The following is a 12,862-nucleotide window of genomic DNA, read 5'->3' as shown; positions in this document are numbered from 1 at the left end:
GTGGTGGCCTTGGGAACGGTTGGACTCAGGGGTCTGAGAGGGATCTTCCAACCTAAATGACTCTACAACTCTCTCAGCTGGTCCCCACAGCACATCTCTGCCCTTCTCACCAGGTCTAAACTCTGCAGCTTGAAGCCATACACAGCTCCTCGCTTACTGCTGTTCATGTAGTTGCCAAGAGCCAAGATGATCTGTCAGGATGGAAGAGAGCAGAGTGTGAATGTTCAGGACAAGTGCATGGAGCTTTAGAACCTTCTGGAAGGAGAGGTAGTGTCACACCTACCTCCAGTATCTTCTTAAGTTTCTGGGATGACTTTATGGAGACAGAGGCAGCGATTATGGCGTGAAGTTGCTGCAGGGAAGCACAGGAAGAGCTTCAGTTAATGCACATCCAACCAGGAGTAAAGTTTACACCTAAACACTCACATTCTCATCCACACCATGGGGCTGGGCATGGAGGTCCCTCTGCCCTGGAGCCAGGCTGGGAGAGCTTCAGCCTGGAGAGGAGAAGCTCCAGGGAGACCTCAGAGCCCCTTCCAGTGCCTCAAGGGGCTCCAGGAGAGCTGAGAGGGACTTGGGACAAGGGATGGAGGGACAGGACACAGGGAATGGTTCCCACTGCCAGAGGGCAGGGACAGATGGGAGATTGGGAAGGAATTCCTGGCTGAGGCACTAGCACACGAGTTGTGTGTTTCTCAGTGTTTCTTCAAGGGTGTTTGTGCACTGAACAGGGTCAGGTTGGATATCAGGACAAGGTTCTTCCCCCAGAGGTGTTTGGGCACTGAACAGTTCCCAGGGCAGTGTCACAGCCCCAAGGCTGACAGAGCTCAGGGAGTGTTTGGCCAATGCTCTCAGGCTCAGGGTGCAGTGTTGGGGTGTCCTGGGTGGGAGTTGGACTAGATATCCTTGTGGGATCCTTTCCAACTCAGGGCACTCCACAGCTCTCACTCACAGGGGTCAGCATCTGGATGCTCTCAGCAAAGTTGCCAATGAAGGCCATGATGGTCATCTTCTGCATGAGCCTCTCGATCTTGCTGAACTGCATCATGAAGCGATCCTCGTCCGACAGGTTCTCGATGGGTTTCCTCTCCCGCTCGTACAGCCGCAGCACCTTCACCTCGTTCTCCGTGGGCAGGAACCTCATCAGGCACTCCACAAAGTCCACTGGCAACGTCTTCAGGTCAAACCTAAGGGGATAACACACAGCAGTTATGGAGCAAACCAAACCAGTTGCCTCCTCCAGATTCTCTGGCTTTTGGGTGCTCATGGAGCAGAAAATGGTGTGGAAACAAGAGCTCCAACCTGCCAAACTAGGTGGACAAATTAGCTGCATTCACACAAGAAATTAGCACATTCACACAAGAAGTGTGAATATGCTAAGCCTCAGCAATGGCTCAGCAACACAAACCTTCTAGAGATTTCTTTCAGTTCAAGCCAATCTGATTTCTAGGAATCCACAACAAGTCCAGGTGCAAAAGCAAGTTTGCTTTTGCCAATTCCAACTCCACTTGGAAGAACTCCCAGCAAACCCCAGACAGGGTTTCCTTGCTGGCCGGTGGTGACTTACACATGGATGGCTTTGCAGATCTCATCTGCTGTCTTCCCAGCCTTCCTCAGGGTGATGGCCAGGTTCTTGGCCCTGTTGGCATCCAGCAAGGTGACCTTGTTGGAGCCTTTCTGAGGGATCTTCTGCTTGCTTGAGGTCAGATCAATGGCTGGGCCTTGGGCTTTTGTTTTGAAGATTTCCTCAAATTCGTCCACATTTAGGTCCTGAAAAGGAAAGAAAGTGATTTCTGCCTCAGCGAACACTGAACCCTCTGCCTAGACCTGTGGCACAACTGCTGGAACAGCCTTGTGCAGGCTGAGACTGCAGCAGAGTATCATGGAGTCATGGAATGGTTTGGGATGGAAGACCTTAAAGGTCATCTCATCCCACCTCCTGCCATGGGCAGGGACAACTTCCACCAGCCCAGGTGGATTCAACATGGTTCTGGACACTTCCAGGGATGGGGAAGTCACAGCTACTCTGGGAAATCCATTCCAGTGCCTCAGCACCTCACAGCCAGGAATTCCTTCCCAGTCTCCCATCTGTCCCTGCCCTCTGGCAGTGGGAACCATTCCCTGTGTCCTGTCCCTCCATCCCTTGTCCCAAGTCCCTCTCAGCTCTCCTGGAGCCCCTTGAGGCACTGGAAGGGGCTCTGAGGTCTCCCTGGAGCTTCTCCTCTCCAGGCTGAACACCCCCAGGGCTCCATTCCTCCAGGGACACCTTCCACTAGCCCAGGTTGCTCCAAGACCCATCCAACTGATACCTCCAGGATCCTCTCGTCATCGATCTCATTGAAGACTGTGCCGTTGATCTGGTTGGGTTTGAGGGCGACCCAGTTGAACACAGGCATCCTGAACTTGGTCTTGATTGGCTTCTTGATCTTCACAGCTAAAGACACAGGAGAGGCAATGACAAATCCCCAACTGCTGCAGAATCATAGAATGTTATGGGATTGGGATGGAGCTTAGAGCTCACCCAGCCCCAACCCCTGCCCTGGGCAGGGACACCTCCCAGCAGAGCAGGTTGCTCAAGGCTCATCCAACCTGGCTGTGAACACTGCCAGGGTTGGGGCAGCCACAGCCTCCCTGGGCACCCTGGGCCAGGGTCTCACCACCAGAACAGGGAAAACGTCTGCCTAAGATCTAACCTAAATATCTCCTTTCAATTTCCCCCACTGCTCCTTGCTGTCCCTGCAGCTCCTCACAGAGTCCCTCTCCTGGTGCAGGGAAACCAAAGCCTCCTATTCCTGTGCCTATTCCTGTTCCTGTTCCATTCCTGTTCATAGCACCATAGAACCATCAAGGTTGGAAGAGACCTTTAAGATCACCAAGTGCAACTGTTATTCCTATTCCATTCCTGTCTCTATCCCTGTTCCTATTCCTGTTCCTAAAGTCTCATAAGTACATGAATAGTTTCTATAATTCAGTTCTCATTCCTTTGTCCCTTGAAGTTGTTCCTTGCTCCAAGATCAGCATGTTCACCAAAGGGATCAATTAACCTTCTGCTTCTGAATTCCTTAGGATACAAAGTGCCTTGGAAGCTGCAAACATGGCCCAACAACCCTGATCCTTCCTCTCCAGTGCTGGAAGCAAAGAGCCATCAGTGCCTACCAGGGAACATCAGACACAACATTCCACTGTGTGTCTGGAGAACCAAACTGCTCCAAGTGCAAGGCAGGAACACGTGACCAACTTGTGCTGATCTACGCTGAGCAGTTTTCCTCTCTGCTTAATTAATGTGGTTGCTTAAAATAAACCCGAAAATAAAAAGGAAACAGCTTTGAAGAGCCATGGAAAAAGAGCATTTTCCGCTCGTGCATACATTAGAATACATTAGCAACTGCTCCTGGGTTATTCCAGGCCAGGGAAGGAAGCTAATTCCTCCACTTGCTCATGGAGCTAATCAAACTGTCCTCATCTTTCCCTTCCTCCTTCATCCCAGAGCCCTGAGTGCCCAACCCCGGGGGCTGAGCACCCCCAGAGCTGCTGGCTCTGCCCAGCTCTGCCCCGAGTCCCAACACACACACAGGGGCACAGCACAGAGGGAAAGGCAAGGAGAGGAAATACTTAGCAGGAAGCAACCTACAGAAGAGCTTGATGGGCCCATCTGAGCAGGAGGCAGAAAGAACAGAGAAAAACATGTTAGTAATGGTCAGAAAAGCAATAGTTGTTATTTCCACGATTCCCCTCAGCTCCAGAGGGTTCCTGCACTAGGAATGTTCATTCCTGTGCAGCTGTTGCAGCCACAAAAGGCAATTCCACTCCTTTTCCCTCTCCTAACCCAGTGAGGAACAGGATCTCAGCCCACCTGGTTCCTGGGACAGGAGCTGGGTTTGGTCCCTCACTGCTCCCATCCCACATCAGCCCCCAGGGATGTCAGGATAAGGTACCTGGTGGCACTTCCAGTGTCCCCAGCAGCCTCCCAAGCACCCCCATGGCCACATCCAGCCCCCCCTGCCCTCAGCTCTGCCTCTTGTGCTTTACTGTCCTACAATATGCCCTGGGACCTTCTAGTTCCAGCATGGGGTTTTGCCCTCAGAGAGAAATCTGAAGGCTGCAATACTTAATCAGCCACTTTTTAAGTAACAAAGCTCTAATTAGAGCTGCTCGGTCTCTGGTTTGGGACTCTAAGAGCTCCCGAGATTTCTGGGGAGGAAAGTGACAGCAGTCAATGTTCACTCACTGCCTGAGACACTTAGCACGTGCCACAAATTGCCTAAAAACATGATTAAAGGTCTATAAATTGTGCTTCCTTCCCCAAAATTCCCAAAGTTTCCCATTCTTTTTGCACAGATATTTCTCCTTACAAGTAATCAAACTCCTGGAGCTTTGTGTTTCTTTCAAGCCCAAACTTTGCTTGCTGAAAGCCAAAAATCACCACGTTTAAAAGCTACTTTTGGCATGAGTTTTGCTTCACTGGAGGATCCAACTCTGCCAGACCAAACCAAATCCATCAGGATGATAAATCATGGAACCCCAGACTGGTTTGGGTTGGAAGGACCTTAAAGCTCATCCCGTTCCATGGGCAGGGACACCTCCCACCAGCCCAGGCTGCTCCAACCCCATCCAACCTGGCCTGGGACACTCCCAGGGATGGAGCAGCCACAGCTGCTCTGGGCAACCTGTGCCAGAGCCTCAGCACCTCACAGCCAGGAATTCCTTCCCAATCTCCCACCTGTCCCTGCCCTCTGGCAGTGGGAATGTCCCTCCATCCCTTGTCCCAAGTCCCTCTGCAGCTCTCCTGGAGCTCCTTTAGGCACTGGAAGGGGCTCTAAGGTCTCCCTGGAGCTTCTCTTCTTCAACCTGGCCTTGAATACCTCCAGGGATGGAGCAGCCACAGGTTCTTTGGGCAACCTCAGGTGCTCTTTTCTTCTGTAAACTCCTCGGTCTAACACCAGACAGGGATAATGGGATTTCTCTGACTAAGCACTGATGTGTCCCCTCCTTGCTCTGCCCTCACCTCTGTCCCCAGCACACCTGGCAGACATGTAGGAGCTTTACCTGCAAGCCCTGAGTTGAAGACCACGGTGGGAGAGGCTGTCCCAGGCAGAGGAGGTGCTGAGGGTGGGGGTGGTGGAGGCAGTGGAGCTGCAGGAGTTGTCTCCAGAGCTGGACCTGGCAGAGGAGGAGGTGGAGGTGGTGGAGGAGGTGGTGGAGGAGGTGGTGGTGGTGGAGGCATCGGCATCGACACAGGGCCGTTCTGCACTGTGGGACCCAAGGATAACAAGGCATTCCCATCAGCATGGACTGAAACATCACAAGGAGGTGCAGAAGAAGTCACAACATCACTTTATCCCCTCCTCAACATCTCCTCTCCACCCTACTCAAGCACTGGTCGGACCCTTCAGCAGTCCTTCAGTGGGTTAAGGAGGAGATGGAAGGAGGTGCCTAATGGAAGGAGGTACCAACTTTTCCATCAGCTGAAGGGCCCAGCAATGGATCACACAACCATAGGAGCCACCCAGAGAGTGCACACACAGCTCCTTACCTGCCTCAGGTGTGGCTGCCAAGGCAGGTAACGGTGGTGGAGGTGGTGGCAATGGCACTGAGGATGCAGCTCCAGCAACTGATGTGACACATGTCCCAAGCTCTGCCCCTGCTGGCACCATCCCTGAGGTCAGAGCCACAGGCAGGATGGAGATGTCCCCATCCCCTTTCTTCTGGATCTTAATGGTTCCCTGCTTCTCCAGCTCATGGATCTTCTTCTCCAGTGTGGACTGGCGCTGAATGGCTTCTTCCTTCTCCTTCACCATCTTCCTCAAGGTGTTAACTTGGCTGTTTGCATCTTTGTAGATTTCCTGCAGTGACACAGAAACAGGGAATTCGCACTTAGGATTCCAACTCCAAGATCAGGACAGGCTGACCCTGGGTGGCCACTGACACTGAGCTCTGATCAAACCATGCTGTCTGCACTGTGTGTTCTCCCAGGGTCCCAGCAAAGCTGTGAGCAGAGTCCTGGGAGAACCTCACCCATGGGCAACCAACACCTGGGGGTTCATCAGCATCTTCTCCTCATCACTCCTCTGTGATGTCTCTCATTTCTTAGGCTACATTTTGGCCCCTTGTGACATGAAGGATGCTGAGGGCCACTGTCTAGGGAAGAGAATAGAGCTGGGAAGGGGCTGGAGCACCAGGAGAGGCTGATGGGGCTCAGCCTGGAGAAAAGGAGGCTCAGGGGAACCTTCTGCTCTCTGCAGCTCCTGGAGAAATGGCTGGACTCAATGGTCTTGGAGTGCTTTTCCAATCTAAACCATTCCATGATTCCCGTGTTTCTGACTTCAGCAAACTGCCTGACACCTTGTGGGTTGCTCTGCCTATGAGCAGCCATTGGCTCATAAAGGGGAGGAGGAACAGAGCTCCTGACCTAGAGAGGAGACTGTGCCTGTATGTCCCCAGGGCAGCCCCTCCCAAGGAAACCCAGGACCCTCCACCCTTTGGGACCTCCACATGTGCAGAACCCCAAACGGAAGTGCTACAGCCCTGGGGGACAGGATGTCCCTGTCTCCCTCACTGATTTAAGGCACAGTCGAGGAGTTTCATGTCCATCTCGAGTGCACACACAAGTAATTCTCTTTGAGATGTGTCCCAGGTTCAAACTTGGAAGTGAACAGAAGTCACCTGCCTCAGATCCATTGCCCAGCCCATCCCCATCCCACTCACCCTGATCACATCCAGTTCTTTGTTCCTTTGCATGAGCTGCTTTTCCAGTTCTACAATCTTGGCCATGGCTTCGTTCTCTGTATCTTGGAGCTTTTCAGATAACTAGCCAAGAGAAACAGATTAAAAAAGTGGAAAATAGAAGTTTTATCAACCCAAACATCAGGGGAACTGTGGGAGCAGTGGGACATGGTCAGTTAGAGATATCCAACAACCCTGAGGTCTGTTTTTGGAAAGGGAACAGGTTCCTGCAGGAGATGGAGGCACTGAAGGTTCCTCTGATGAAGTTCACTCTTCAGCCATGACCAGGACATACCTGGCTGAACCAGAGCTATGACCTGTGCAGGTAAGAAACCCAACTCCTCAAAAAAGCACTTAAAAGCCAATGATTTTCATACACAGCAAGTCTGATGTGACCTCCAAACCCCACGACCACCACAGCAGCACTGGGGCAGAACCAAGACAGCTCAAGTGGTGGAAGCCACAAATATCCCTCTCTAATGAGGCTAAGTTGATCAGGAATGAATCAGTTTATTGTCTTTTTGCTTCCTTTGTCTTTTGATGTATTTTCATTTTAATGTCATTTTATTGTGTTTTTTAGATAAAACCTTTGTGATTTTATTGTGTTTTTTAGATAAAACCTCTGTGATTCCTCCCTGTGAGGTGCTGAGGCTCTGGCACAGGGTGCCCAGAGCAGCTGTGGCTGCTCCATCCCTGGGAGTGTTCCAGGTCAGGTTGGATGGGGTTGGCGCACCCTGGGCTGGGGGGAGGCGCCCCTGCTCATGGAATGAGATGAGCTTTAAGGTCCTTCCAACACAAAGTATCCCACAATTCTATGATTCCATGACACCTCAGAGGGGCAAACACTGCTCAGCCAGGAACTGCCACCAAGGTTTGGGGCAGCAAAGTGTGAGCAGACATTGAACTGAGCAAACTCTGAGTATCTTCAGTGCTGTTCTTCCCTCCTGAGCCCTGCAATGTGTTGGAGAGCACAGCCAGGATGGTTCTCTGCTCTCTTTAGCTCCTGAGGAATTGTCAGTCTCTTATCTAAACCAGCTTTCCCAGCTCCTAAGTTAACTCCACGTGCCAAGTGACTCCACTTGAAGCCACAACCACCACCTGATTATCCCCCAAGCCAGAGCCACAGCAATCCCAGGGCTGTTTCCAAGTGAACATCACCCCAAAGGCTGTGGCTGTGCTGTGCTCCCACCTCCCCACATGGGCTCAGACCAAGGTGACAATGTGAGCTACTAACATGGGAAATGTTTTCTTCCAGTTCTTCAACTCTTTCCAGCGCTGCATTCTTGGTCTCAGCATCCTCCAGCAAAGCTCCCACGTCAAACACGTTGTCCAGGTAGGCCTGAATCTGCACCTGCAGCTTGTCACTCTCTGTGTGCTTCAGCTTCTGCAAGGACAAGGACACAAAGGTGGCACAGGGTGGGGAGAGCAGGGAGGGCTCAGGACACCTCCAACACCTGGAGAACTCTTTGCTTTCAGTGTTAGTTGGGGTCACGTGAGTCACTTTTCAAGACCAAACATCCAGAGCTTTCTAATCTAAGCCAAGTGGTGTCTTCTCTTCTGTCACCAGCTTTCCTGCCCACGGCAGGGGGTCGATGGAGATAATCTTTAAGGTCTCTTTCAACCCAAGCCAGTCTAGGGTGCCATGATTTCCTCCACACTTCTCATGGACCAGCTCTGCCTGGTCCCCATGGACTGCAGAGCCTGTGCTACCCCCACACCCCAAACACACCTGTGCCCAGTGCTGCTGTGGGCAAATACACCTGGCAGACCCCAAACCTCCTCTCTCCTGGTGACAGCTGAGCAGAAATCAGCAGGGACAAGTCCCTCCCTTGCCAACATGAGCTCTGTTTCCCTGGGTTTGCTCCCAAGGGCAGGGACAGGGAGGAAAATACTTCCCAGAGCAGCTGTGGCTGCTCCAACCCTGGGAGTGTTCCAGGCCAGGTTGGATGGGGTTGGAGCAGCCTGGGCTGGTGGGAGGTGTCCCTGCCCATGGGATAGGGACAAGAGGAGCTTTAAGGTCCCTCCCAATCCAAACCAGTCTGGGATTCTATGAATCATAGCTAAGGGCAAACAAAAGCTGCTTCCTTCTGAAGGGCAGCGTTCCCCAAGGGACACCAGAGAACATCTGCCTGGCAGAGAACATCCAAGGGAGGGTTTTTCCACCCCTGGAGCCCTAGAAGCTCCTGAACTGGGGCCAACATGAGGCCTGCAGTCCATAGCTGCACTCAGGGACGTGGCAGGGCAAGGATAACTGTGGTTCATCCTCCCTTTGTCATCAGACAAAGCTACAAATTTAGGTGCCAGGCTGTAATTGTGGAAAGCTGCAGCTCATTTCTCTTCTGCAGAAGTGGCTCCTGGCCACATCACCCTCCAGCAGCCAGGGCATGGTGGTTCAAGCCCAGACCATGGGACTACCCTTCTCTGTTGCTCCAAAAGCTCTCGATGAGGAGGTCTGAGGAGGTTTAAGGGTTGTTTGGGCAGTGGTGCAGCTGAGGGATGAGGTGTGGACCTGCTGAGGGTGTGGGTGGGAGCAGACCCTCAGTGCCTGGAGATGATGACCCAAGTCAAACTCACATCCAAGTACTCATCCAGGCCCAGCTTTGTAAATTCATACTGCAGGTGGACCCTGAAGTTCATGTCCTCCACAGAGTGCACCACAATGTTGATGAACTGCATGCAGGCCACCTGCAAGGAGAACACACAGGTCAGCAGGGGAGAGCACAGGGTGGGACATGGCCACGGTCACATTCCCTTGTGGGTGCTAGGAGAGGAAACCATGAGCTGATGTTCTGGAGTGGTTTCTGTTCAAGCCAGTGCTGGATTTGGGCTCGCAGAGGGTCTGTCTGCTGTGATGGAGACGTGCATTCCAGGATTAAGTCATGTCTGCAGGGTCCACCTTCCTGGAAGGTGAGCAGAACACTCCCCGTGCCAGCTCAGAGCAGACATCACCCAAGCTCTAGAGAAAACAATGCTGTTTCTGAAACAAGTGAGATCAATTTTGGGACTGGAACCCTCAGCCAAGGCAACAAGACTTGCACAAAAGGAGCTTTGTTGCTTGCCCAAGCTGTGGTTTGCTTTGAACAAGGACCAGATCATAGGAGTTGGCATCTACACACATCCCAGCACAGCCAAGGGAAGACAAAGGCTCTCCAGTGCTATGAGACGTGAGGAAACCTCCCGTGGAGTGGTAGGAATTGGGATGCAAACCCCAAAAAGGCTTGTCCTTCACTTGAATTTAGGCACAGCCACAGCCTGCTCTGCTCAGGGACCCCCAGAGCTCTTCCAAGGTACCCCAGAACTCTTTCAGCTCACAGTTGATCCTCTGTCACCCTCTGAGCTGCTCCAAGAGAGTTTGCCTCCTCCTTGCTGGGATTCTCAAGGATATAACCCCATCCTGCAACAGGGATAATATCAGCTTCCCAACACCCAGTGAGATACTTCCTGGCACCTACTGAGATGTCTAGAAGGAACCTGAGAAGGTAAATATAGAAACAACTGATTTTACCCCCAGGAAAAGCCTCCAGGAGACACCACAGCTCTGGGAATGAAGAGAGGAAGGCACTTTCTGGATCACCAGTCACCACTGGAACTTGGCCAGTTGCCTGTGACCTGCTCCAGGCCCAGAGGATGACTCCCAGGCAGGACTTGCTGTGTTGTGGCCTGTGACTCCAGGTCTGGTTGGGGTGCCCCAAGCTGCTCCTTCTAGCTGGAGCTCCCATAAGCTGCTGAGATGCCATCAAAGCCTTCCCAGCCAAAGTGCCCCAGCTGTAGAGGAACTGGGACCACAGGGACACTTCCAAGGCCAGTCCAAACCTCTCACCTACATCTTCCCTGGTAGACCCTGACCAGCTCTAACCACTCTGGTTCCAACATGACTGCAATGATGCAAAGGTGTGGGACTGGTAAAAGGGATAAGCCCAAGGAGAAGAGGATGGAAGATGGTCTAACGACTCATCCAGGAGCATCTGGGATGTATACTGTATGGAATGGAAGATGGTCTAACGACTCATCCAGGAGCTCCTGGGATGTATCATGCCCACCTCTTGGTGTGCACTCATCTCCTACATGAACAACCCAATCCATGCACCTGGAAACCTAAATTCAGGTTCTGATCTGTTCAGCTAGAAACCTAACTTGAGGTTCCAAGTCTTCCCAGGACCCTTTCCAGCTCCTGTGGTGAACTCTGGTTCCAGATGGTCTAACGACTCATCCAGGAGCTCCTGGGATGTATCATGCCCACCTCTTGGTGTGCACTCATCTCCTACATGAACAACCCAATCCATGCACCTGGAAACCTAAATTCAGGTTCTGATCTGTTCAGCTAGAAACCTAACTTGAGGTTCCAAGTCTTCCCAGGACCCTTTCCAGCTCCTGTGGTGAACTCTGGTTCCTCCCAGTCCTGCTCCCAGCCTCCTCCAGCTGATCTCTGCTGTCCTGTGCATTCCCCACAGAGCCAAACTCCCCCATTCCAAAAGCATTTCTGTGACACTGGCTTTGACTTTTGCAATGTTGGGGCCAAATTCTCATTTCCTTTCCCAGATCCTTTACATACACAGCTAAGAAATCTCTTTTCCAGCTTCAGGATTGTCCTACAGTCAAGTCCATGACTGGTAGAAGCATCCCAAAGATGCAGATTCCATTAGTATTTGGGCAAGTCCTGAAAAAAACCTCTTATTAATCCTTTTTTCAAGCATATTTCAATAGTATCTTCAACCTGAGGCCTGAGAAGAGCAGGGAATTTTCTTCCAGGCTGCCCACATGGATGCTGAATATTCCCAGCTCACCAGGATTCTATGGACACACACTCACATGCAGATTTAGACCCCTATAATACATCGGTTACTATCTAAAATAGAGAGGATGGGATGAGAGGAAATGGCCTCAAGTCACTCCAGGGGAGGATTAGGTTGGATATTAGGGACAATTTCTTCATGGAAAGGATGGCCAAGCACTGGAATGGGTTGGCCAGGGCAGTGGTGAAGTCACCAGCCCTGGAGGGATTTAACAGCCACGGGGATGTGGCACTTGGGACAAGGTTAGTGGTGGCCTTGGGAATGGTTGGACTCGATGGTCTGAGAGGACTTTTCCAACCTAAATGGTCCTAGGATTCTATAATGGCAGCGTATAAATCCCCAGGTGGCTGCAGGCTCCTCCCAGGCCACACTCTGCTCCTCTCCCACCCCCCAAATATCATTCCTCTCCTTCTGAACACAGGGAAAAAAACACTGTGAGCTGGTTTTGAGGACTGGGAAATCTTCCCGTTCAATCCCAGCCCAATCTGGGTGCACAGCTGAGAACACTCAGCGTATCCTGAGGCCTTCCAGGGACAGCACTGCAGGAACAAGGAACAAACCCAACTACAACATGTCAGAGCTGCTGAGAGCAGCTGCTAACATGAGTGTGACTGCAGAGATCACTGCAGGTTTGCCTTTGCCTTTCTAAATCCAAGGAATCTGCCATCCTGTTGCCTCACACCACCTTCTTTTTCACCTGCTGTTCCCCCCCAAGGCTGAAGCCACTGCCACGAAGCCTTCCAAGCTTGTAGGCAACACCTAACACCTCATTCTTGGCAGAAAAAGGTCTTTAACACAAAGCTCAGTGCTGGAAGAGGATGAAGTGTCCCAGATGCTACACAGAGGCCTCAGAAAAGCAGCCAGAGAAACCCTCACGCGCTGCTCTCCCCTCAGAGCGGGTCCCACATCACACCCAAGGCAGGAGCAGAAGGGCAAGGGGAGTTTTACCCTAATTAAACACAACACTTCAATTCCTGACACTTGTGGCCCAAGCAGCCACCGTACAGGCTTTAAAACAAGCAGATGTAGTGGTATTTTTGCCCTCAGACACAGAAACAGCTAATCCTCAGTGCCACAACCTCGTGATGCCAACGTGCTGCTGCCCACGTGTGCCAGCCAGAGCTTCCTCCTCTCCCTGCTCCCTCCTGTGCTCCGAGGGGAAGTGGTTTGGTGAATAATCATGCAGATGCACACTGAGGAACCAAAAGTGGTGCAAGCTGCTGCTATATTTACCAGCAGATAAGGGCAGAGCAGCCGGAGAGAGTCTCTCCCACACGTCTCTGTCTGGGGCTCCGAGGGTGCTGGCACAGGGACAAGAGGAGGAGGTTGATGCTGCAGAAGCTGCT

General features: G+C 52.0%; 1 protein-coding gene across 1 annotated transcript in view; it reads right to left on the bottom strand.

Annotated features, from left to right (window-relative positions):
• The window catches only part of FMNL2 (formin-like 2), a 49,364-nt gene that overhangs the window by 5,846 nt on the left and 30,656 nt on the right, over positions 1-12,862 (bottom strand). Inside the window, exons 10-19 of the mRNA XM_009080062.1 lie at positions 9,298-9,408; positions 7,958-8,107; positions 6,706-6,807; positions 5,534-5,843; positions 5,047-5,250; positions 2,310-2,434; positions 1,568-1,770; positions 953-1,187; positions 284-352; positions 111-191 (exon numbers count right to left, since the gene is read on the bottom strand). Coding sequence (XP_009078310.1) covers positions 111-191; positions 284-352; positions 953-1,187; positions 1,568-1,770; positions 2,310-2,434; positions 5,047-5,250; positions 5,534-5,843; positions 6,706-6,807; positions 7,958-8,107; positions 9,298-9,408 — 1,590 coding nt within the window. The remainder of the gene's footprint in view (positions 1-110; positions 192-283; positions 353-952; positions 1,188-1,567; positions 1,771-2,309; positions 2,435-5,046; positions 5,251-5,533; positions 5,844-6,705; positions 6,808-7,957; positions 8,108-9,297; positions 9,409-12,862) is intronic.

The sequence above is a fragment of the Acanthisitta chloris genome, unplaced genomic scaffold (genome assembly GCF_000695815.1).
Source record: "Acanthisitta chloris isolate BGI_N310 unplaced genomic scaffold, ASM69581v1 scaffold2620, whole genome shotgun sequence".
Lineage (NCBI taxonomy): Eukaryota > Metazoa > Chordata > Aves > Passeriformes > Acanthisittidae > Acanthisitta > Acanthisitta chloris.
This window is presented reverse-complemented; position numbering and strand designations above follow the sequence as displayed.